The sequence below is a fragment of the Pocillopora damicornis genome, chromosome 4, assembly GCF_964200805.1.
Source record: "Pocillopora damicornis chromosome 4, jaPocDami1.2, whole genome shotgun sequence".
Lineage (NCBI taxonomy): Eukaryota > Metazoa > Cnidaria > Anthozoa > Scleractinia > Pocilloporidae > Pocillopora > Pocillopora damicornis.
In genome coordinates, this window is record NC_142673.1 from 717,501 (window position 1) to 737,402 (window position 19,902).

At 39.0% G+C, this 19,902-nt stretch overlaps 2 protein-coding genes across 6 annotated transcripts in view; one reads left to right on the forward strand and one right to left on the reverse strand.

Moving 5' to 3' along the window:
- LOC113672690 (elongator complex protein 1) overlaps positions 1-15,254 on the forward strand; it is a 16,248-nt gene extending 994 nt beyond the window's left edge. Inside the window, exons 3-38 of the mRNA XM_089203108.1 lie at positions 168-249; positions 382-462; positions 665-753; positions 966-1,065; positions 1,307-1,397; positions 1,552-1,675; positions 2,231-2,333; positions 2,713-2,847; positions 3,032-3,127; positions 3,773-4,010; positions 4,398-4,571; positions 5,238-5,344; positions 5,424-5,527; positions 5,987-6,040; positions 6,125-6,227; positions 6,435-6,550; positions 7,014-7,087; positions 7,768-7,846; positions 8,012-8,091; positions 8,189-8,245; positions 8,672-8,761; positions 9,047-9,132; positions 9,569-9,723; positions 9,818-9,941; positions 10,277-10,374; positions 10,588-10,651; positions 10,814-10,951; positions 11,038-11,099; positions 11,347-11,409; positions 11,834-11,894; positions 12,183-12,296; positions 12,436-12,544; positions 12,638-12,765; positions 12,995-13,158; positions 13,546-13,627; positions 13,949-15,254. Of these exons, the coding sequence (XP_089059234.1) occupies positions 168-249; positions 382-462; positions 665-753; positions 966-1,065; positions 1,307-1,397; positions 1,552-1,675; positions 2,231-2,333; positions 2,713-2,847; positions 3,032-3,127; positions 3,773-4,010; positions 4,398-4,571; positions 5,238-5,344; positions 5,424-5,527; positions 5,987-6,040; positions 6,125-6,227; positions 6,435-6,550; positions 7,014-7,087; positions 7,768-7,846; positions 8,012-8,091; positions 8,189-8,245; positions 8,672-8,761; positions 9,047-9,132; positions 9,569-9,723; positions 9,818-9,941; positions 10,277-10,374; positions 10,588-10,651; positions 10,814-10,951; positions 11,038-11,099; positions 11,347-11,409; positions 11,834-11,894; positions 12,183-12,296; positions 12,436-12,544; positions 12,638-12,765; positions 12,995-13,158; positions 13,546-13,627; positions 13,949-14,019 (3,696 nt within the window). The 3' untranslated portion in view covers positions 14,020-15,254. The remainder of the gene's footprint in view (positions 1-167; positions 250-381; positions 463-664; positions 754-965; positions 1,066-1,306; positions 1,398-1,551; positions 1,676-2,230; positions 2,334-2,712; positions 2,848-3,031; positions 3,128-3,772; positions 4,011-4,397; positions 4,572-5,237; positions 5,345-5,423; positions 5,528-5,986; positions 6,041-6,124; positions 6,228-6,434; positions 6,551-7,013; positions 7,088-7,767; positions 7,847-8,011; positions 8,092-8,188; positions 8,246-8,671; positions 8,762-9,046; positions 9,133-9,568; positions 9,724-9,817; positions 9,942-10,276; positions 10,375-10,587; positions 10,652-10,813; positions 10,952-11,037; positions 11,100-11,346; positions 11,410-11,833; positions 11,895-12,182; positions 12,297-12,435; positions 12,545-12,637; positions 12,766-12,994; positions 13,159-13,545; positions 13,628-13,948) is intronic.
- Positions 13,631-19,899, reverse strand: LOC113672628 (uncharacterized). 5 transcript variants are annotated; one of them, XM_089203111.1, is made up of 8 exons: positions 19,804-19,899; positions 16,875-19,433; positions 16,050-16,136; positions 15,874-15,936; positions 15,538-15,612; positions 15,321-15,383; positions 14,823-14,897; positions 13,631-14,558 (listed from the first exon to the last, which is right to left on the reverse strand). In XM_089203111.1, the coding sequence occupies exons 1-8, from the start codon at positions 19,865-19,867 to the stop codon at positions 14,509-14,511; spliced, it is 3,036 nt and encodes a 1,011-aa protein (XP_089059237.1). In that variant the 5' UTR covers positions 19,868-19,899; the 3' UTR covers positions 13,631-14,508. The 5 variants fall into 5 exon arrangements, 4 of the variants coding, with proteins under 4 accessions (XP_089059237.1, XP_089059236.1, XP_089059239.1 ...); XM_089203110.1 differs by having other exon boundaries at positions 16,848-19,433; XM_089203113.1 differs by having other exon boundaries at positions 16,848-19,301; positions 19,804-19,894.
- Positions 19,900-19,902: the final 3 nt, after the last annotated feature.

The following is a 19,902-nucleotide window of genomic DNA, read 5'->3' on the forward strand; positions in this document are numbered from 1 at the left end:
CTTTTCTTCATTGAGAAGAAAATATATATTACAGTTTGATGGTAGTACTTCCCAGTAAATCTTGTAAAAAAGAGAAAAAAAGGGAAAAATCATTTGAAAAATTTAAGCCTTGATGAGGATTTTGACATTTCCAGTTATGTGGTTCAGTCAATATGTTTCTTTGTCAGGTTGAATGTGTTGGCAGTGTGGACAGTGGGCTCAGGTGTATGGAATGGAGTCCTGATCAAGAGCTTGTGGTATTCATGACAGGTTGGAAAATATTATTCATGTTGATGACCTTTAAGGAATTAATTCTATTGGTATGCTGTTTTGATATAGCACACAAAAACTAATTTACACATCTTTATGAAATCTGAAGACTTTTCCTTTAACATTTTTAAGGAGAAGAAACTCTTATCATAATGACAAAGGATTTTGATGCCATTTGTGAGTTCTCTTTTCACTCAGAGGAGTTTGGTGAAGGTGAGTCATCCAATTGCTTACAGCACCTTTGTATTAATTGTTGCAGGCTCTCCAAAATAAGGCACAACTCACTATCAAAAGATCTTTAATTTTTATACTATTACAAGTATTGTTAAGGTTTTTTTTTTAATTTTAGATTTACTGAGGAATATAAATACAGATCTGTTAAGACTTAATTCATATGTATATATTTTCTTGTCAGAAAAACCAATCACAGTTGGTTGGGGGAAAAAAGAAACACAGTTCCATGGGTCCCAAGGCAAACCAACAGCCGCTGATGTACAGGAAGTTGTGAGTGTGATTTTCTTTAGTACATGGTGTAATATACTTGTGGTGATATTTATACCTGTGTACTTTAAATCTCACAGAGAGAATTACATACAGTGTTTTTACTTTGAAGTTTTATTAGCATCCACAGAAGGGTACCTCAAGTAGGAAGTTCACTTGAATCTTTTTTGCTGCATTTGTCGGATTGCATTGACTTTGATTTCATTCTACAACAGATTGCCAAGCCTGCTGCAAGTTGGGATGACAGGAAACCAAGAATCAGCTGGCGTGGTGATGGACAATTTTTCGCAGCCAGTGCAATCCATCCTTTGACAGGTATCTGCTTTAGCACATCATTTTTGTTCTTAATACTCCTACCTTCATCTCTCTCCTCCCCTGCTAAATATCATACTTTGCTTTCAAGGGCAGTGTACAACTTTGACTTCACTAACTATGGCTCATTCTGAGCTCTATGTCTCCAGTCATGTCAATTAATTTTGTTCACAATTTTATTCAGCGTCCAAATGTATGTACCATAAGTCACACATGAAAATGATTGTATGTTGTTTGATGATAGGTGCAAGGACATTGAGAGTGTGGAATAGGGAAGGTGTACTCAGCTCTACAAGTGAAAATGTTGATGGATTGGAACAGGCATTATTTTGGAGGTAGGTTCATGAAAGTCGTCAGCAAAGTTTTGTTGCTTTCCCTCAAGCTCATTTGCCTCTTTTTTTTTTTTCTATTTTTTTATACAGTTTTTATTTAATTACCTTTACTTTTTTCCATTTTTTTAAACATTTGTTTTTATAATTACCTTTTTAGACCATCAGGTAGCTTAATAGCTTCAACCCAGCGCAAGCCTCATAGACATGAAGTGATTTTCTTTGAGAGAAATGGCCTCAGACATGGAGAATTTGTGCTTCCTTTCGGCAAGATGGAAGTTCAGGTAAATAGCAGTTAATGGTTTACACCGTAACATCAGTATGCATAATCTCCATACTGCTCTCCATACATGTGGTGAAAAAGGAGAATTTGTATAACAATCACATCAGAACTTCTTTGCTGGTGATCATTACTTTTATTCTTGTTACCTCAATATGTGACTCAGGGGTGATATTGTAAAGAGAAACTGGTCAACCGCAAGGTTAAAGCATTAAACATGCTGTAACAATATTTTATGGCTGATTTGGCACAATATGTTTTTGTTTAAGTTGAATACTGAGGCTGTAATCTCTGGCCTTTGTGATCATAAATGATGATAGCTATTAAAAGCTCATGGGCATAACAATATCAGAGCAGATGTGTGTGGCCTTAAACATGTTGCCTTTCTTTCTTTCTTTCTTTCTTTTGTTTTTGTTTTTGTTTTTGTTTTTGGGGGGGGGGGGGGCTGTAGTAGACTATCGTTGATAGTTCTCACTGTGTGGTTGCAACATGCCACTTCCCAGAGTGGCTGCTTGGTAAATATTAACATTTTGTATGTTGTAATAATGTCTTGTACAAGGTATTGGAAATAGCATGGAATAATGACTCATCAGTACTAGCTGTCTGGTCTGAAGAGTTACCAAGCACAGAACAGATAGAAGAATTTGTACCAAAGTCTTATGGTTTGTTTTCTTCATTTATAAACCCTGTAAACCCCAACATCGTTATAAATATTCTCCCCACTGTACTCTATACGTTGCCTAAGATGTTGACACGGAGAATTTGTTCGACAACAGAGAGCTTGGTGATCATGTCCTTTATTCTCGTGATTCAGGGGTCATATTGCAAGGAGAATTTAGATGCTGGTCACTCTTGGGGATCAAAAGGTTTATTAGACACGTGTCATTTTTATTTAGATGTAAAACTGAAGTGGTAGGAATCACTCTCACTCTCATCTTTTCCAAGTAACAATGTTGTTAGATATGGCTCTCTAGTTGTTCTTTCACTAATACTATGCTAAGATAACACTAACATATTAATGTTTTACCTTGTGACTTGCAGTTCAGTTGTGGACAGTGAATAATTATCACTGGTATCTGAAGCAGCAAATGGAATTCCCAGCATCTGCTAAACATAGAGTGGCCTGTCTTTTATGGGACCCAGAGGCTGCCCTAAGAATGCACATCATGACGAGAGGTAAGAATGAACACATGCAAATTGTAGCACATTGGTTGCAGGATAAATGTCATTATTAAGCAAATATATATGATCTTACATGTGCCAGTTGTCCAAAATTGAGATGAGTTAGTGGTCTTCTTGATTATTTTCTGTCGTGACACTGAGCTCAACAAATGCATTTTAAATTAATTTCCTTGCACAGGAGGCCAGTACTTGAGTTATGAGTGGTGTTGGAATACAGTTCATAGTGAAGGGGCTAGTGAACAAAACATGTCCACTGTAGCAGTAATTGATGGAGGTATAGTCTGTAATACAGTTATAGCTTTTTGAAAGTGTTTTAATTGTTTGAGAATTTTGATTTAAAATTATTCTCTGTTCCCTGTGTAAAAAAGATCTCGTTCATAAGTAAGTAGTTCATGAGTAAGTTTTCCACATTTTCCTTGTTCCCACATTTATGTCGGATCAATATCAGTATCTGGGCAACTGCCCACCTACCCCTCCCCTAACTCAACAAAAGTCAATTGACAACAACTTTAGGTTAATGTTGGGTTAGGGGAGGGGTAGGTGGGCAGTTGCCGAGATACTGATATTGATCCTTTATGTTCATACTTGTAGATGTACATAGGTGTGGCAAGTTATTGTCAAGTTTTGGTGTGCATAAATATGCATGGCCATTTATGAATTCAGCCATGTGTATTTTTACCCTTTGCTCCACTAAGAATAACTGGCATCCAAGTCCTCCTTATGATGTCACCCATAAATTAAATGCCAAGGTCAGGAGGCTAAAGGGAATGACCACCAACTTAAAAACCTATTGATTGTTGAACAAATTCTCCTTGCCAGCATCCAAGGAAATGTGTAGAGAACAGTATGGAGAATATTTGTACTGATGTTAGGATGTAAAAGCCAGGTTTAGTTCAGATATTCCTTATCTTATTTGTAGCTAAGTTGTTGCTGACTCCAATGAAACACATGGTGGTTCCCCCTCCAATGTCTGCCTATGCCCTGGACCTGCCATCCCCAGCGTCCACCATCAGCTTTGCTCCCCCTACACACTGTAGTGATATGGCAGTTATGATGTCCAATGGCAAGATGGCAGTCTTCAAATTATTGACAGAAAATGGCGTAAAAGAAGTGTTCAGGGCACCTGGCAAAGCCCCAAAACTTGTTGGCATTTACAGGTAACACAGTGTTGTTATTTTTCTCATTACAAAATGCTTTCTCTTGGTACAGAAATTGACCGATAATGAAAAGATGCATTTAAATTGTTTACTTGTGTTCTCTTCCAAGCTACAACCATTTTGGTACCCATGGGGACTTAAAAACAATTTTGGCAACTTAGTCACCAACTTGGATACCTGTGTTTTACCTCCATGTGATATGTTGTTACATTTTTAGAACCAAGTTTTAGGGTTTGAAGACAAGACGATCCTAGACCCAGGCAACCATTTTGTAATTTTAGGATGTGGAATGGAAACTTTGAGTAGCTTGGAGTTCTAACTGATGTTTGCACACAAGCTTCTTGCTTATTTACTCATTCTTTATTATGTGTTTCTTGTACATAACAGTATAGACACCAAAGACTTTCCAACAGTATGGACAGGAGCCTTGTGTTGGTGGCAGATGATTTGGTGGAAGGACTGCACCCTTATCGCAGTTGGATGGGATACCATGAGTCAGAAAGACATTGTTTGTGAATTAGAGATCTCTGCAGAAGATGGGGCTAATAGCATTGCTATCAGGTGAGAGTTGAACTTATGTGTATTCACAGTGATACAGTCTTACTTATTTCTATTTCCTTTGTGAATCACAGCCAGTCTGCCATTAACAGGGTTTCATTATAGTAGATTGCGAGCCAGGCAATATACCCACATAACGTGCAAAGTTATATCAGCAGAAGTCATTGATTCTAAACTCAATGATGGTGGGTGTCTAGTTGTTCCTTTCAACTGAGTAAAATTCTGGTAAACTCTTGAGATTTTTTTTTTATTTTACATGATTTGCGAGCACCCTCGATTTTTCAAACACTCTCCGTTACCTTTCGTTTGTTAACAATTTATTTGTTAAGAAATCTAAATAAACAGAGGTCTACATAACCAGCATACTTGAGAATGCTAGTCACTATGAACCCTTTTACTCACAAGAGTGACTAGCATCTAAATTCTCACAGCAAAATTTCAAGGAAATGTGTAGAAGCTAGAGGGGAGAATTTACAATATCACTGCTGAATCAAACTTGAAGGCCACGAGAGTAAAGGAAATGATCACCATGTAGAGAAGCTCTTTATTGTTGAACAAATTCTCCTTATCAGCACCTTAGAAATGTTTAGAGAACAGTATAGAGAATACGGAGGATGTAAAGGTTTCACTAAGCTTTATTACTCCCAATTTCTTCTCTTTTCTCCTCAGGCGCACGACTGAAACCGACACGCCAGTCCTTCGTCTTTGTGCCCGTCGTCACACTGAGTCTGTATTAGTGGAGCTCATCAATGGAAACTTACTTAGTTACACTTCAGGTATCTAACTTGAAAGGCGAGTTGAGTCCTTGTTCAAAGGTCTCCTAAATCTGGCGTGACATGTTTATTTTGTTTTCAGATTCAAGCCAGGCCAAATTATCACCATGGTTTAACAGTCGAGGACTTGAAATCTCTCTCCCTCAACCGTGCCAGTGTGTAAAAACAGCCTTAGTGGGAGATGAGGTTTGTAACTCAAATATAATTTTGTTCAGTGGTCAAAGTTGACCCGAGTCTGCTCACCTTCTGTAGTTGTTAGACATTTTTGAAGCAGTTTCTTTCGGACAGAAAAGACGTGCAGTCATAGTACCACAGTGAGGAATTAATCTCCTCCCCCCCCTTCCCTCCCCACCCTTCCCAAAGCCTCAAGACCCAATTTTACTTAAGGACCTTCGTCAAATGAATAAAACAGCGATGTCATATCCAGTTTCTATGGCGGATTAATTCCTGGAACAGGATAAAAAAAAAAACACCCGTGAAGGCAGATGAACTTTGATTGTTTCCCAATCGAGAATTAAATGTCAAATACAAAATTCGTCAACCTCAGGCAAAAGTTAAATCCTGACATTTTGATCTGGACTCATGAAAACTTTCCCCGAAGCCATTGTGCCGTAACTAAGAAATTCTTTTTTTTTTAATTTACAGGAAGTCGTTCTGGGATTGACTGAACACTCAAGGTTATATGCGAATAACAAAGAGGTACGATTCTGTATTTTGATGTTTTTATCGTAGTGCCAAATACCACAGCTGACAGCGGAACATAATTTGAATTTTACATTATAGGTGGCTTCAAACTGCTCTTCCTTCGCTGTTCATGATGAATTTCTTCTTCTAACAACGCATGCGCACACGTTGCGTTGTATAAGTCTTTTACCAACCACGCGAGGTAGGTTCCAGACCTTTTGATTGGAAACTTATTTTCATGACTAAGATCGACACGAAATTCTCAGAAATAAAGCACCTGCAAAATTAGGGCGACATTTTTCCATATCCGAACTCTGAGTTAGTGCGGTTAAGAATCCATCACCTTCAGCGCCACAAACTTGTTTGATCTCAGCGAAAGCTTACTTCAGACTACTCCTTGATGTCGTAGGTTTGCCAGTCTTAGTTGAAGATAAACCGCATCCTTTGGATGAAAACATAAGACGCGTCGAGAGAGGTTCACGGATAGTGGTCGCTGTTACTCAAGATACGAAAGTTATTTTGCAGGTACGAGAATAGGAATACTTTTAAAAGACTTCATTTTTCCACAATGGAATTCGTTTACATTCAGACCTCCTTTTCGTAACGAGTTACGGAAAACGCGATGGCGTTTAGGTTACCGTGTTGAACTCTGAATCGAGAAGTCTGGGTCCGAGAGGCCATGACGGGGTCATCTGAGTTGTGTTCTTGCGTAAGACTCTGAACTCTCACAATGCTCTCTCCGCCAAACTGCCAGGAAATACTCGCTAATTGCTGGGTGGATTCACAAGCGATGGTCTCGCACACCATCCAGAAAGAATGAAGTTTTCCTAGTCGCTTCTTTCTAAAGAAACACGGTTAAGTTGCGTAGCTACTCAATTCAGCTTCGTATACAGACCCTATTTTAGTAACAAGAAATTTGGCCAGAATTTTTCCTTATGCGGTTAATGTATACAACTGAAGTGTTATCTTTGTCTGATTATCCTCGTAGATGCCTCGTGGAAATATAGAGACTATTCATCCTCGATCGCTAGTTTTGTCGTATTTACAGAAATGTTTAGACAGGTGAGTAGGCCTGGTGATGAGACTGGATTTTTGACGAGACTGGACACCAGGTGACTAGTGCCTAAGATCGGACGTTGGTGTTTAAAAACGGATACTAGTCTCGGAATAATTGGACTTAAGACACTGGCAACCCAAAGCAGACTCCAGTGTCTATAATGGAACATTATTGTCTAAAATCGAAACTCTAGTGTCTAAAATAGGACACTATAGGGTCTAAAATCGGTCACTATTGTCTAAAACCAGACGCTAGTGTTTAAAAGTGGAGAACGGTGTCTAAAATTGGACAATAGTGTCTAAAATCGGTCACTACTGTCTAAAATCACACGCTAACGTCTAAAAGTGGGGAACAGAGTCTAAAATTGGACTATAGTGTCTAGAGTCGGTCACCACAGTCTAAAATCATACGCCAGCGTCTAAAAGTGGAGAACAGTGTTTAAAATTGAACAACAGTGTCTAGAATCGGGCACTAGTGTTTAAAATCAGACGCAAGTGTCTAAAAGCAGACGCTAGTGTCTAAAATCGGACATAGTGTCTAAAATCAGATTCTGGTGTCTAAAATCAGATTCTAGTGTCTAAAATCAGATACTAGTGTCTAACTTCGGACAATAGCGCCTTAAATAGACTACTCTGATCTAGAATTGGGCGTGGTTATGTTGATCAATGTACCTTTGGTATTTCAGTCTCAGCTATGGAGAGGCCTTTACCGTCATGCGCCGTCATCGGATCAATCTTAATTTGATACATGACCACAATCCCAAGGTGAGTATCACTTTTTTATGGCTGAATGAAACCAAATTAGTGGTACAAGTTTCTTGCACTCAAGACCGGGGCCGGGGAACCGGTCATGTGAGCGAGCATTTTTGGTTTTCTTTATTTGTTTATTTATTTATAATAAAATATCTACTGAAATTCTGTCTTTCGCAGCTTTTCTTGGAAAATTTGGATAAATTTGTGAGTCATGTGGAATCGGTAAATTTTATCAACCTATTCCTCACGGATCTTAAGTATGTGGTTTTCTGAATTTCGATTTCCAATTTAAAAGTGTCAAAAAGTTTACGATCGGGTGTTTTTAATTTCTTGATATTTTTTTTTCTCTGGCAGAGAGGAAGATGTGACTACCACGATGTATTCTGATTATTATTCTGAATCAAAACAGACGTACGTGTTTATTTAATATGTTTTCAACACTTTCCACCCTAACATCAATATGTATATTCTCCATACTTGCCTTTGGCATTCACGTTCTCACAAGCACAGTCGTTTGACCGCTTTGTTGGTTGCCATGGTAATAGCAACTTTTCGTCTTTTTTGCTTTGATTTATCACCAACCTGTTGTTAAAACACCTTTTGCTGGCGCACTGGCGTCTTTTTAGATTGTTTGAAAGGAGCTCCCACTATAAGCGCTGCAAGACGCATGTTTCCCTGCCCGTGGGAAGATTGGAGACGAGTTGGGTAGAGGTTTGGTTAGACATGGTATTGTTCAAGATCTCATACTTCCCACGGGCAGAGAAAAGCTCGTGCAGGAGCGCTAATAACGAGCGCTCTTTGCGTCGTAGTATTTTAAAACGGTTCTTCTTTCAACAGCCCTGTTGCGTCTCTAGGTGATGAGTTAAGTAAAGTTGATCGAGTTTGTGATGCTGTGCGCGCTGCCTTGGAAGCTGTTGGCCACAACAAGTAAGTCATAATTACTGGTTTGAGTATATTTTAAGTGAGTAGCATTAGTTTTCTGAGGTTTCGCTACTGACTAGTTCCCAGTTTTAACTTATCTGTGGTGTCTGAAAGTGCAAGCGATATGGAAACGAGTCATTCATCAGCACACAACGAAGAGCACGAAGGGAACTGTTCCCATGCATTTCCAACAGAGAGGCGACTGGGAAGGAATTAGCTCGTTCCTGGCTCTCTATCAGAGAACAGTGCGTATGTATGTGAACACCTCAATTCTGCCCAATTTATTTGTAGGTACCTTCTGTCCATCCTAACCACGTATGTGAAGAAGAATGATCCAGAGTTAGAGAAAGTTTTGATGATCATCAAAGATTTAAAAGGTTTGTTTGTTCGTTTGTTTCAAGCTCCTACAGGTAGTAATATTTGCTTTCTCACCTTGAACTAGAATCCTGGGTTCTATCTTTTGATAAACATGAATCGAGTCCATGAAATTTCTTCTTTCTTGGTACAATGTAGGAGACTCCGGAGTGTAAGAAACGTTTTCTCGTCAAGTCCTACAGTTTTTCCACTTTGATCCATCTTTTTCTTCAGTTTTGTGGATGAAATCGACTTTTGTTAAAATCATACCGTTTTGCCGTCATTGGAACGATTTAAATCATTGGTATTTTTGCAGTATTTAGATATTACGTTACTGTTTAGGCGGTCTTAGCGAAATGCCTAGATACTACTTTTTCCCTTTTTATGTAAGTGGTAGGTTTTGAAGGCGTTCACAATATATATCGCATTTATTAACTTAAGTTCCTATTTTCATTCAAGCCAATCCAGTAAATACAACAGAAACCGAACGAGTTACGTCAGAGGAAGCCCTTAGATATGTTCTCTTTCTGGTAGACGTCAATCAAATGTATGACGTAGCACTGGGAATGTACGACTTTGAATTAGTACTTATGGTCGCTGAAAAATCGCAGAAGGTAATGATAAAAGTGGACAGCGGTATTCTTTGCGCGTTTATGTCTAAAGGAAGCCGATGATGCTGATTTGTACCAATTCACATTTTTTTTTTAGGATCCTAAAGAATATCTCCCATTTTTAAATAATCTACGGAAAATGGAGACAAATTTCCAGCGTTTCAGCATAGACAAATACCTTAAGCGCCACACTAAAGCTATTCAACATCTTAGTTTGTGCGGTAGGTAGTGAAGTTGTAATGTAATATGGGAGTATTCTTTTTGCGATTTAAGGGGGTAGATTGTGAAGAACAAGTCACCTGTTACCCCAACAGTCCGCCTTGTTTGAGCAATAGTAAACCAAACACCAGAAACTAATATTGTGTGTTGAAATTCTGTGCAACGTAGTTTGCAGTATAGATGGGTATTAGCGACCTGTTGAGGATTTTTTTCTCTTTTGGGGGGGGGGGGGAGGGGGGACGGTAAAATATTTTCATTCGCTTCACCCTCGTGAGTTGGCTCTTACTGAAGTAGCTCGTCGCAGCAGTGCGAGTGACTTCTCTTATGTATTCTCTAGGGCCAGAACATTTTGATGAGCTTGTTTCACTTGTGAAAGAGAACTGTCTATTCAAGGACGCGCTTAAGCTTTATGGGAAATCCAGCCAGGAGCACCGGGTGAGTCGATAATTATGCGATTGAAGATTTTCATGTTCGTTCTGCTATTTTTCCTTTCTAATGATTTAATGACTGTGTCCATTTACGAATGGATTGAACCAGAGTGTGTATCCACCTGACTTAGCCATAAGCCCACCCAGGCTACCCATCAAAGACGTTGAAGATTAGCTTGTCTGTCTCGGGTTAATTTTGAAATAACTGCGTTATTTACAGGCTTTATTGGTTGCATATGGCGAGTACCTTGTTCAACAGAAAAGACACGAGGAAGCCGGACTAGGTATGTTATTTAACGTTTCAAATTTAGAAGAGGATAAATTTGCATTATTACCTATATGTGGTTGTTATAAATCTGCTTCTACCAAACTCTTCAGGTATAACCACAATGAATTTAGCACTTACTAGCCTTACCAGCCTCAAGTATTCACTTTCCTTTTTGCAGTATTAACCAGTTGTGGAGCTCACGAGCAAGCTCTATCATCATTCCAGAAGAGCGGAAACTGGAGACAAGTGTTTTGTATGGCTTCTCTGTTGCAGCACACCGGTGAACAAGTGGTATCATTGGCCAGAACAGTTGCAGGTGTGCTACTCACCTCTTTGGTAGAACTCTCTTGTTCTTGAAACATCTGTTGGTCAGGATTAATGTGTTTGTTTGCAAATCTGTAGGTTATCTGAAAGGACATAAGCGTTCCCTTGAAGCCTCCAGAGTCTTGGAAGAATATGCAAAGGTAAAGAACTGCAGAGAACACAAGAGTCTAGTTATGAGTGATTGATATACCATCACTCAGGGTTAGAGCGTTTATCCCCGCACCAGCTAATGACAATTTCTAAACTCTTTTACACTATGCCTTACATTTATGGTTTTTCATTTGAATTCCTCCTCTATTGTTACATTTTCATTCTTTTCAAATTTTGAAGACCTGCTGTTTCTTGGTTTGGATTTATGTCCTTGTGCTTTTTTGTTTGGTTTCGTAGGATCCTGAGGAAGCCATTGCTGTTCTTATCGACGGAATGCAGTGGGAAGAAGCTCTGAGATTGGTGAGTTAGAGAGTTTTAGGACGGCGTCCCTCCTGTACTATCACGGGAACTCAAACGTATTATCAAGTCTCTGTAAGAATTTTTTTGAAGCACGCTTTCACTAGTCAAGTCGATGGTCTCGCTAGCACTAGCGGGACAGAGTAAGCCTGGAGCGAATGAGTGAGTGAGCGTGTAAGACTGGGGCAGGATTATTTTTTCCTTTCAGACTTACGTGCCTTCAGTAGAGAGAGCGAATTTCCAGAGGAAAAAAGCGACATAACAGTTTTGCTTAAAACTCGACGGAACAGTTCGTCTCCTTTCGTGTGACTTATCAAGGGACGCAAGCCCTTTAAACTCGATGGAGGATGGAAGCGGTTTAAGTTAACTTAGGGCTAACTTTGTATAACGTTGCCGTTTACAAGGTTCGTGTTTATGTCCCTTATAGATGCATAAACATGATCGGACAGATATTGTGGAGACACATTTGAAAGGCGCGTTGGAAGAAGGTTTGTAATAGTAATTTAACTACTACTTATCTTCGCAAAACGGGAATTTCTGATCATCTGCGGAGTCATCATTGAAGAGTATTCGCGGGATTTTTTTCATCCGAAAGATATTTAAAAGAAAAACAAACAAACAAACGTCATTCCAAGAGTTGAAGGAGTCGTCATCTCTTTAACAAAGTTTAACCGAAAATATTTGCAAGGCTCACTTGAACTTGTTTTCCTTGTAAGAATAGGAAGCTTAAAGAATAAAGGTCTGTTTTTTTTTAATTTTATTTTTTTTAATCTCAGCCCATAACCACCACTTGAGTTCCATACAAGAACAGGAGGAGCTGTTCAATAAATACACCAAGCGACTGAAAGTTGTCAGAGAATTGAAAGAACAGCAAAGTGTAGAATATCAAGGTATAACACTACATTTTTAGGTAACTTTTTTGGTTGCTTTGTTCCATGCTGGTTCATTTGCCTGTACCTTTGAGTCAGCCAATAATTTCCTTTTTTCCAATCATCTTCGAAATTTTTTCGTCGGCGTCTTCCTTTACAGAGAGTGGACTGGCGCGAGATGATACGGACCTGTTCTCCGACACGAGCAGCGTAGGCGACAACTCGGAGTATGCCTCTAGCACCAGTTCCCGTGGGTCAAGATCAACCGGGTAGACAAAAGTCCTATTTTAAACTTAAGTCACATCTTTCCTAAACTTCTTTGCGGCTAAGTAAGGTCTGTAATTAAAATTTATTTTTGACAGGCGATCCTCCAAAAATCGAAGAAAAACTGCACGAAAGATGTACAGCTTGAAAGAGGGAAGTAGATTTGAGGATTTAGCCTTGATGGAAGCACTTTCTGACATTATTCAAACCGTTCACAAGACCACAGGTATGCGAGTCCAGTTCATGTATTAGCGCCCTATATATTGGATAAATCAAGGCAGGCCCATAAAGGGCGCGGAAAGAAGATTTAGGGGCTGAACCACTGATTCATTTGAGTCTGGTCGTAAAGACGCAAGCATAGACACAAGGCTGAAGTACGCATGTGCAGTTAAGTGTCAGTTATAACTAGAGTATCGTGGTGCATGCAACGTTATTTCCGATTACTTCGTTTGCAGACGACATGGCATCCTTGCTCAAGATGTTGGTTTTGTTTGATCATGTGGGACAAGCTGCCGTCCTTCAAACCAACTTTGAAAAGCTAATCTCAATGATAGAATCATCGATCGGCATTATCTGGCCCCCAGATGAAAGCTCCAGCAATTCAAGTCAAGTTTTCCAAGTACGTTAAGCCGACTGTAAATATTACCCAACTCTCTATCGATTTCTCGGTAGCTTAGTGGTAGAGAAGCGGATGGCGAAGGCATGTGTTCGGCTCCTAACGGCGACTCAGATTTGTTTAGCTTGTACCTTTCTCGTTACAAAACGTCAGTGAGTCTTTTGTTAGTGATTTACTCTCCCAACCGCGTCATTTCGTAATTTAAAGTCTACCCTCCGCTTCCGATAGCAATCGGAGGGCAATCGTTCATCTTCAAGCAACAACTTATTATCTCCAAACGATCTTCGAGACTTACAGAAGTACAGAGCTTGGTTCTTTTTCGACCATTTCGTATTACGTGGCCTTCAAGGTAGAGTCGGGTTTCATTAATTTTAATTTGTCTTTTTTCAGATCACAGGTCCAGGAGCTACTGTTAACAGCATCATTGCGGCGATGAGAAGTGATCAGAATACGACGATAAATAAGCCAAGAGGTGCTCATCAATGTTTGCCTTTTTATTTCGTTTGCGATGGTACATGTTCAATTTTAAACATTTTAAACAATTTTAAATACTAGAAATCCTGAAGATGGCCTGAATTTGCTTTGTGCCAAAAGACACAATTGGCTATTGCGTGAAGCGCGGAAAATTTTCACTTACCCCGGGAATGTAAAAACGGCACCAAGCACGGGCGCTGATAAACAAATGGTTTCAAGCGAAGTAGAATCTTCAAAATGTTTGGATCTGTCCCTAAAAAAAAAGCCTAAAACAATCTTGGATCATTTTAAAAATCACTACCGTTATTTTTACCTGCAGATGAACTGCAAAGACCAAAACCTCCCTTTAAAATAGCAACGAACTGGAAGCTTGACCAACTCCTGTCATAACGAAAGGCAAATCGTTCCCGAGAAAAGGAGAACAGCGTGTTTCACAAGGCTTGAAGTTCAGTGCTCCTCACAAGCAACGCTCTTATTTCAAGGACGTAATGAACTTTTGTCAAGGGTTACAGAAAGTAAGCAAGCAATAGATAGGGAGAAAGATCAAAAGTAATAAATGTACGTGGCAGGCAAGAAAGCGACATTTGCGAGGGTGAAAGAACACAGAAGTGAAACGACACAAGACAAGAAGAGTTGTTTTCCGAGCTCTTTATATCAATTGAGTTAAACACTTTATGGCTGATGTCAAGGCATGAGAGAATTCGAAAGCTGGCAATAAATTAATAAATGAACTCCAGTATGTAAAGTTTATATATTCAGTGTGGTCACTCTTGTAACTCTCTTTGTTGTGGAGCTGGTTTGCCGTTATATTTAGCTGAGTCAACTTGGAGGGATGCCACCACATCTGACTTTGCAGTAAGCTTGATATCATTCGTTTCACTACAGAGGTTCTTGTTTCACATGAACAATGTTGAACCGTGCTTCACCAGCTATCAAAGAGAACAAAAACATAGTTGAGGATGCTACGATATGTGACAGTGTGACACAGGTTTTGAGATGGCGCTACTGATCCTAGCTGATGTCCTTCAGGCGAAAGCAAGCCGCCAAGCAAAAAAAAAGTTGGATCATTAAGCTTAAATATGGCGGCGTGCGAGCCGTATTCGGGATTAAAGGAGAGCTATTCTGCTTGCTTCTGCTTGACTCAGTGTGCTCGCTTCATTAGCAAAACAGAAGTGATACTCTAAACATTTTACCTCGAAGATTACGAAGTTCAATCTCAAGATGTTCCCTCTTCTTTTTCTCCAAATCCATCTGCAGCTTGTATGAATCTGAAACAACAATTGAATCAAAGAACTTAAACTAATTTGAAGAAAACTAAACAAAGACCGGTTTTATCGAGAATCGGATTTGTATTGAAAATAGTGCTAGTGCCTAACATAAAGAAGGCTTGTTTCAGGCCCCGGTTCTTCTAAGGGAAGATTACGCCATCCACTGGATAAATCTCTATCTGGTAGATAACACAATACGTTTTGATAACACTTATCCGCTGGATGGCCTTATCCGCCTTTGAACAACTGGGCCTAAGTCTTTAACACTTTGGTGATCTTGGGAGACATTTTCTCATTCCCTCGACACTGTCACACAGATTCTGGAAGCGAAAAGCAAATAAATATATCATAAAGATCCTTCGAAGTAAAACTGTTATTCTAGATTGTTGTAAAGAAAAGAGCCTGGAGAAGACACCAGCTTACCGTGCAAAATCTTCATTTCTACTTCCTTTCTTTCGATGTTTTGTAGCAGTTCCGCATTGGAATCTGCCCAGACCAAACAAAAAAGCTGTCAATTTTAACATCGTAAAAAAAGAACTAAGTAACAAGCCTAAGAAATGCGCGAAGCGAGTGCGAGACGCGCAAGGAAAGGAACGCAGATTTCTTTCTCAGTTTAATATGATCAATATCGAGTACGTACTCTTCACTTGGTCCAATTCTTGCTGCACTGCCAGCCTTTGCTTCCTCTCCCGCTTTATTTGTTCCTGATATGCGTCTTAAGAAAAGCAGAATTACAACATTCAACATTATTTACTTCAGCAAGCTAAATCAAAGAAGATCAATTTTTAGTCTTCTATAGCCTGAAATATTCTTTAAAAAAAAGTCTGTAATTGATCAGTAAAAATTTTTCAATTTTTCCCTTCCTTCTCTTAATCTAGCCTCCTTTATTAGAGAACAATTTTGGGTCTATTCAAGGGCTGATCAATTTCCTTTTGCTTGCAACGTTTTCTGGGTAAGGAATTCTTATATCATTTACCATATAAAATGTTCAGTTCTGTTTCTTTGTGCTGCAAGGTTTTCAGAAGGTCATTGTGGTCTGCTGCAAAATCAAGAAGAATGTTTTTAAGCATTGATCAAGTACAATGTATCTGCCTGAACTGTTATAAAAGTAAGATATTACAACTTAAGACAGCCGTACAGGTTTCAAATTACCCCTGTGTTTTTTAGCCAACTGTTCCATCCATGCACCCTCACCGACTAAAACCTCCCTGGTTCTTTTGCAGCTATGATGGCTACAGTCTGGAAAAAAATTTTAACATTAATATTTACAATGCTTTCCTTTACCACACTAACACACTAAGTAAACAGGGATGGAAAAAAACCGGGAAAGCACGTCTCCACAGACACACAAAGACCAACACAACAGCCAAGCAACTGATTACAAAGTGAGCTGAAGGGTTGACAAGCAGGCAGTCAGACAGAAACAGACCAACAGATTAACAGAGTCACACCAAAAGGCAGGTACACAGCAAAAAAGGAAAGAAGTAGGCCTTCATAGCTAAAGAACAGATGAGACTGAATGACAGAAAATTGGTTTTACTGACTCTGCGTTGATAACATAGATTGGCCATTGGAAAGAGTTTCTCTTTATGGTGGCCAACTTACGTTATCAATTCAGTTGATAAAACCAAATTCTCTCATAATACTCCCTAGCAAGGTAGCACCACAGTTTGTTTAGAAACTTACCCCCTTTATTCAGACTAACAGAAAGACACAAACACACAAACTCTTGGCAAGTGAGCAACCAATCAAATCCTAACTAAGCTGAGAGGCTTACAAAAAGATGGAGGCTAACTCACCCCTGGAAAACAACCAACCATTCCATTGCTAAATGAGCAGAAAGTGAGACAGACAAACAAAGGAATAATATGAAGGCAAAAAGATAGACAAGCAGACAACTGAGCAATTACATACAGTAACACTGTCTAATAATTTATCCAGAGGGCTTACCACAGTTTGTAAGCTTTACTGAAGTACCTGGAAGAGTCTGGCTTGCTCCATTATCACTTGAAATTTTTGAATGAATACTTTTATAAGTTGTGACAGTACTATTTCCTAAGATGTTGCTTGGATGCATCTTGGTACAAGATGGAGTGTCACAGCTCCAACATCTTGTCATATCCACGACATTGACCTGACTTCTTTGATTGACATCCAGTCCTACTTGGTTGACATCTCTATCATGTCTGCCAGGAAGATGTAATGGTGGCAACTGATTGTTTGAGAACAATGGTTTAATTGGATGTAACTGATCACTAGGAGAATTCACCTTATCACTTGTGTAGAAAGTGATTTGAGTAGACTGTAAAGGGTTGGTGGTGCCAGCCCTTGATGATGGTGATGGCAATGAGGGGTGGAACAATGTCTCTGGCAAGTCATCATCATTATCATCATCATTAAAGCTATCCACAGATTCTGAGTCATCACTGGCAAAGGCTTTGAAAAGATCTGAAAAGGAATACATGTCACATGTCTCACCATCTGCAGGATTTACATCATTGTTCTCTGTGCTGATGGACTCAGCATCTACCCTTGAAATTCTACTAGATGCTGCGCTGCAGGCCACACTTTCCACTGCTATTGGAGTCTGCCACTCAATCAGTCGCAACCTGGTTTCATTTTCTGGTGTGATGTAAAACTTCAACACCTTATCAACATCTGACTTAGTGATGTATGAGCACAAACTTGGCCTTTTCATCTGGGTCAGAACTTTCAGTTGACAAATGTCATTGTAAGGATACTTATACTTGACAATTCCTAACTTCTGGAGATTGTACTGCAACTGGACACTTTGGCCGTTCAAAAGCTGCACAACTTTGTGAACATCAGGCATTGACACAACAATCTGATCATTTACAATGAACAAAGGAATTTTCAAAGTTTCTTGGCCACCATGTTCAACCAGATGCCTTTGACTGTCTCTGCAGACATTGTTGACTGCATCTTCTAAATTGATTGGCTCACTCCATTCAATATTTTGTAGAATTTTGTCTCCATTGTCACAATGATTTACATGGTACATTTGCAATAACCTTTCAGCATCAGTCTTGGTGATGTAGGTGCACAGTTTTGCTCTCGAACTCAGAATATTGTGTGATTTTAGCCGTTGCAAGAAAACTTGTTCAAACCTTTTTGTTGAAATGTTAAGGTGGTGGATATAATTTCTCACTTGCACACATTGTTTAAAGATGTCAATAACAGCCTTTTGAAGATCAGGAATGCAAACAACAACCTCATCATTAACACGACAGGTACGAATTATATATCTGCATCTATTTGTGCCACCTCCTTGTGACATTGGGGGACTTCCACTTTGTGGCACAACATGCAGCATATCTGACAAATCATCCATTTCATCTTTCTTACCCAGGCCACTTTGCAAGTTAGCTCTGTGAGCTTCAGCACTGATTTCACTTTGACAGGTATTCAAGTTGAAATTCTCAATATAATCATAAGATTTATTCAATGAATCAACAGCCTCAGGCTCATCATATCCTGCAACACTGTTTGATCTTTGTGACACTTGTCCCTTGCTAAGTAAATGTGATTCATTTAAATGTATCCATACAATTTTTGGTGGATTTTGGTTGAGGAAAGCTGCAGTGTATTGCAGAATTCTATCAAAATCCTTCTTATTAATAAACAATCTTGCACAGTCACCATCAGTAATGGCAGTAGGAATCCCTACTCTCTCCAGCTTATTGGACATTAACATACTGACAGTTATTTCTAAGGTTGATAGAACTTGGAGTAAAAGGTCTGGCCTCTCAAAATGCACAAACAAGGAATTTAATTCAGATAAAGTAATAACTTCCTGGTTTTCGATCATATATGCATGAATCCTATGCAATGAGGAAATGGTATTTTGTGATGGCCAAGTGATGTTGGAATTTTTATTGTTTCCAATATTGCTCTGCACACCTTGAACATTTACAGAGTCTGAATAATTATCACTGATTTCAACTGGAGTCAAAAAGTGTATAAACTTGGCTTTATTTGTGTTGCAAATTTCGTCATACTTTATAAGTATTTGACGAAAATCTTTGTCACTGATAAATGAGCATAGTTTCACCTGCATGTCCACTGCCCCCATGCTCTTTAATTTTCTCAGTTCTGATTGGCTGAATCTATGTGTGTTGATTCCATGCTTTCTCAACAAGTGCTGCAAATTACTGTACGACCCCCAGATCTTTAAAACTGCCTGGCATGCATCAATAAAGATGATCACAATTCTACTATTTTGAACAAATTGAGGTACACAGACAGCTAGTACTTCTCTGTTACTTGCATTGTGAGACTTGTTTGGCTTTAAAGGATTAGAATCAGGCTCAAACTGCTTTGGAGAATTGTGATCCACTTCAGTTCTGATTTCCTCTGTGGCAGACCCGTTCTCAGAATTAGAATCTATAGCAAGAGGTATATTTCTATTGGTAGCCACTGAGAAATCATCATTTTCCCTACAAGGCTCCATACTGAATTCTTTCCTTTGCCTATCTGAAGTTCTTTGCTTGGGGAAACCCCTCTGCTGCAATAAAACTTCAAGCGGCAAAACAGTAAACCATAAATGATCAAAAAACAAAATTGAGTATTTTCCATCTTGAATATTTTAAGGAAAGAAATTACTTCCAATCAGAAATATTTCATTTGACCTGGATGGAAACACAAGAGCTATTCTTTACAGCTCCTGTGTAGTGAGTAGTAAGAAAACATTTATCAAAAGTACTCCATGAAAATGCTGAGGGCCATTTTTTCCTTAATTTAACGTATTTCTTTAACAGAAAGTGTCTTTTCGGAAGCTGTGTTCAAATGCATGTAAATGGTGCATAATTCAGTTTCCTATTTAAACAGGCTTCCCCTGTCACTGGGAAAATATAACCTGATCAAATATGTAAACAAAAGTACATACCAGCTGCACAGAGGCAAAAGAGGAATTCCTCGATGAACCAAACAAAGGAATTTATAATAAACATTTTTCTTCTTTCAAGGACTTAGCGACCACTCCTTG

Excerpts from the sequence above, each read along its gene's own strand:
- LOC113672628 (XM_089203110.1), bottom strand. The coding sequence starts at position 19,867 with ATGTTTATTATAAATTCCTTTGTTTGGTTCATCGAGGAATTCCTCTTT. Across the intron at positions 15,937-16,049 it reads GTTGGCTAAAAAACACAGGG|CAGACCACAATGACCTTCTG; the intron begins GTAATTTGAAAC and ends TTGATTTTGCAG. Across the intron at positions 15,613-15,873 it reads AGAACTGAACATTTTATATG|ACGCATATCAGGAACAAATA; the intron begins GTAAATGATATA and ends GCTTTTCTTAAG.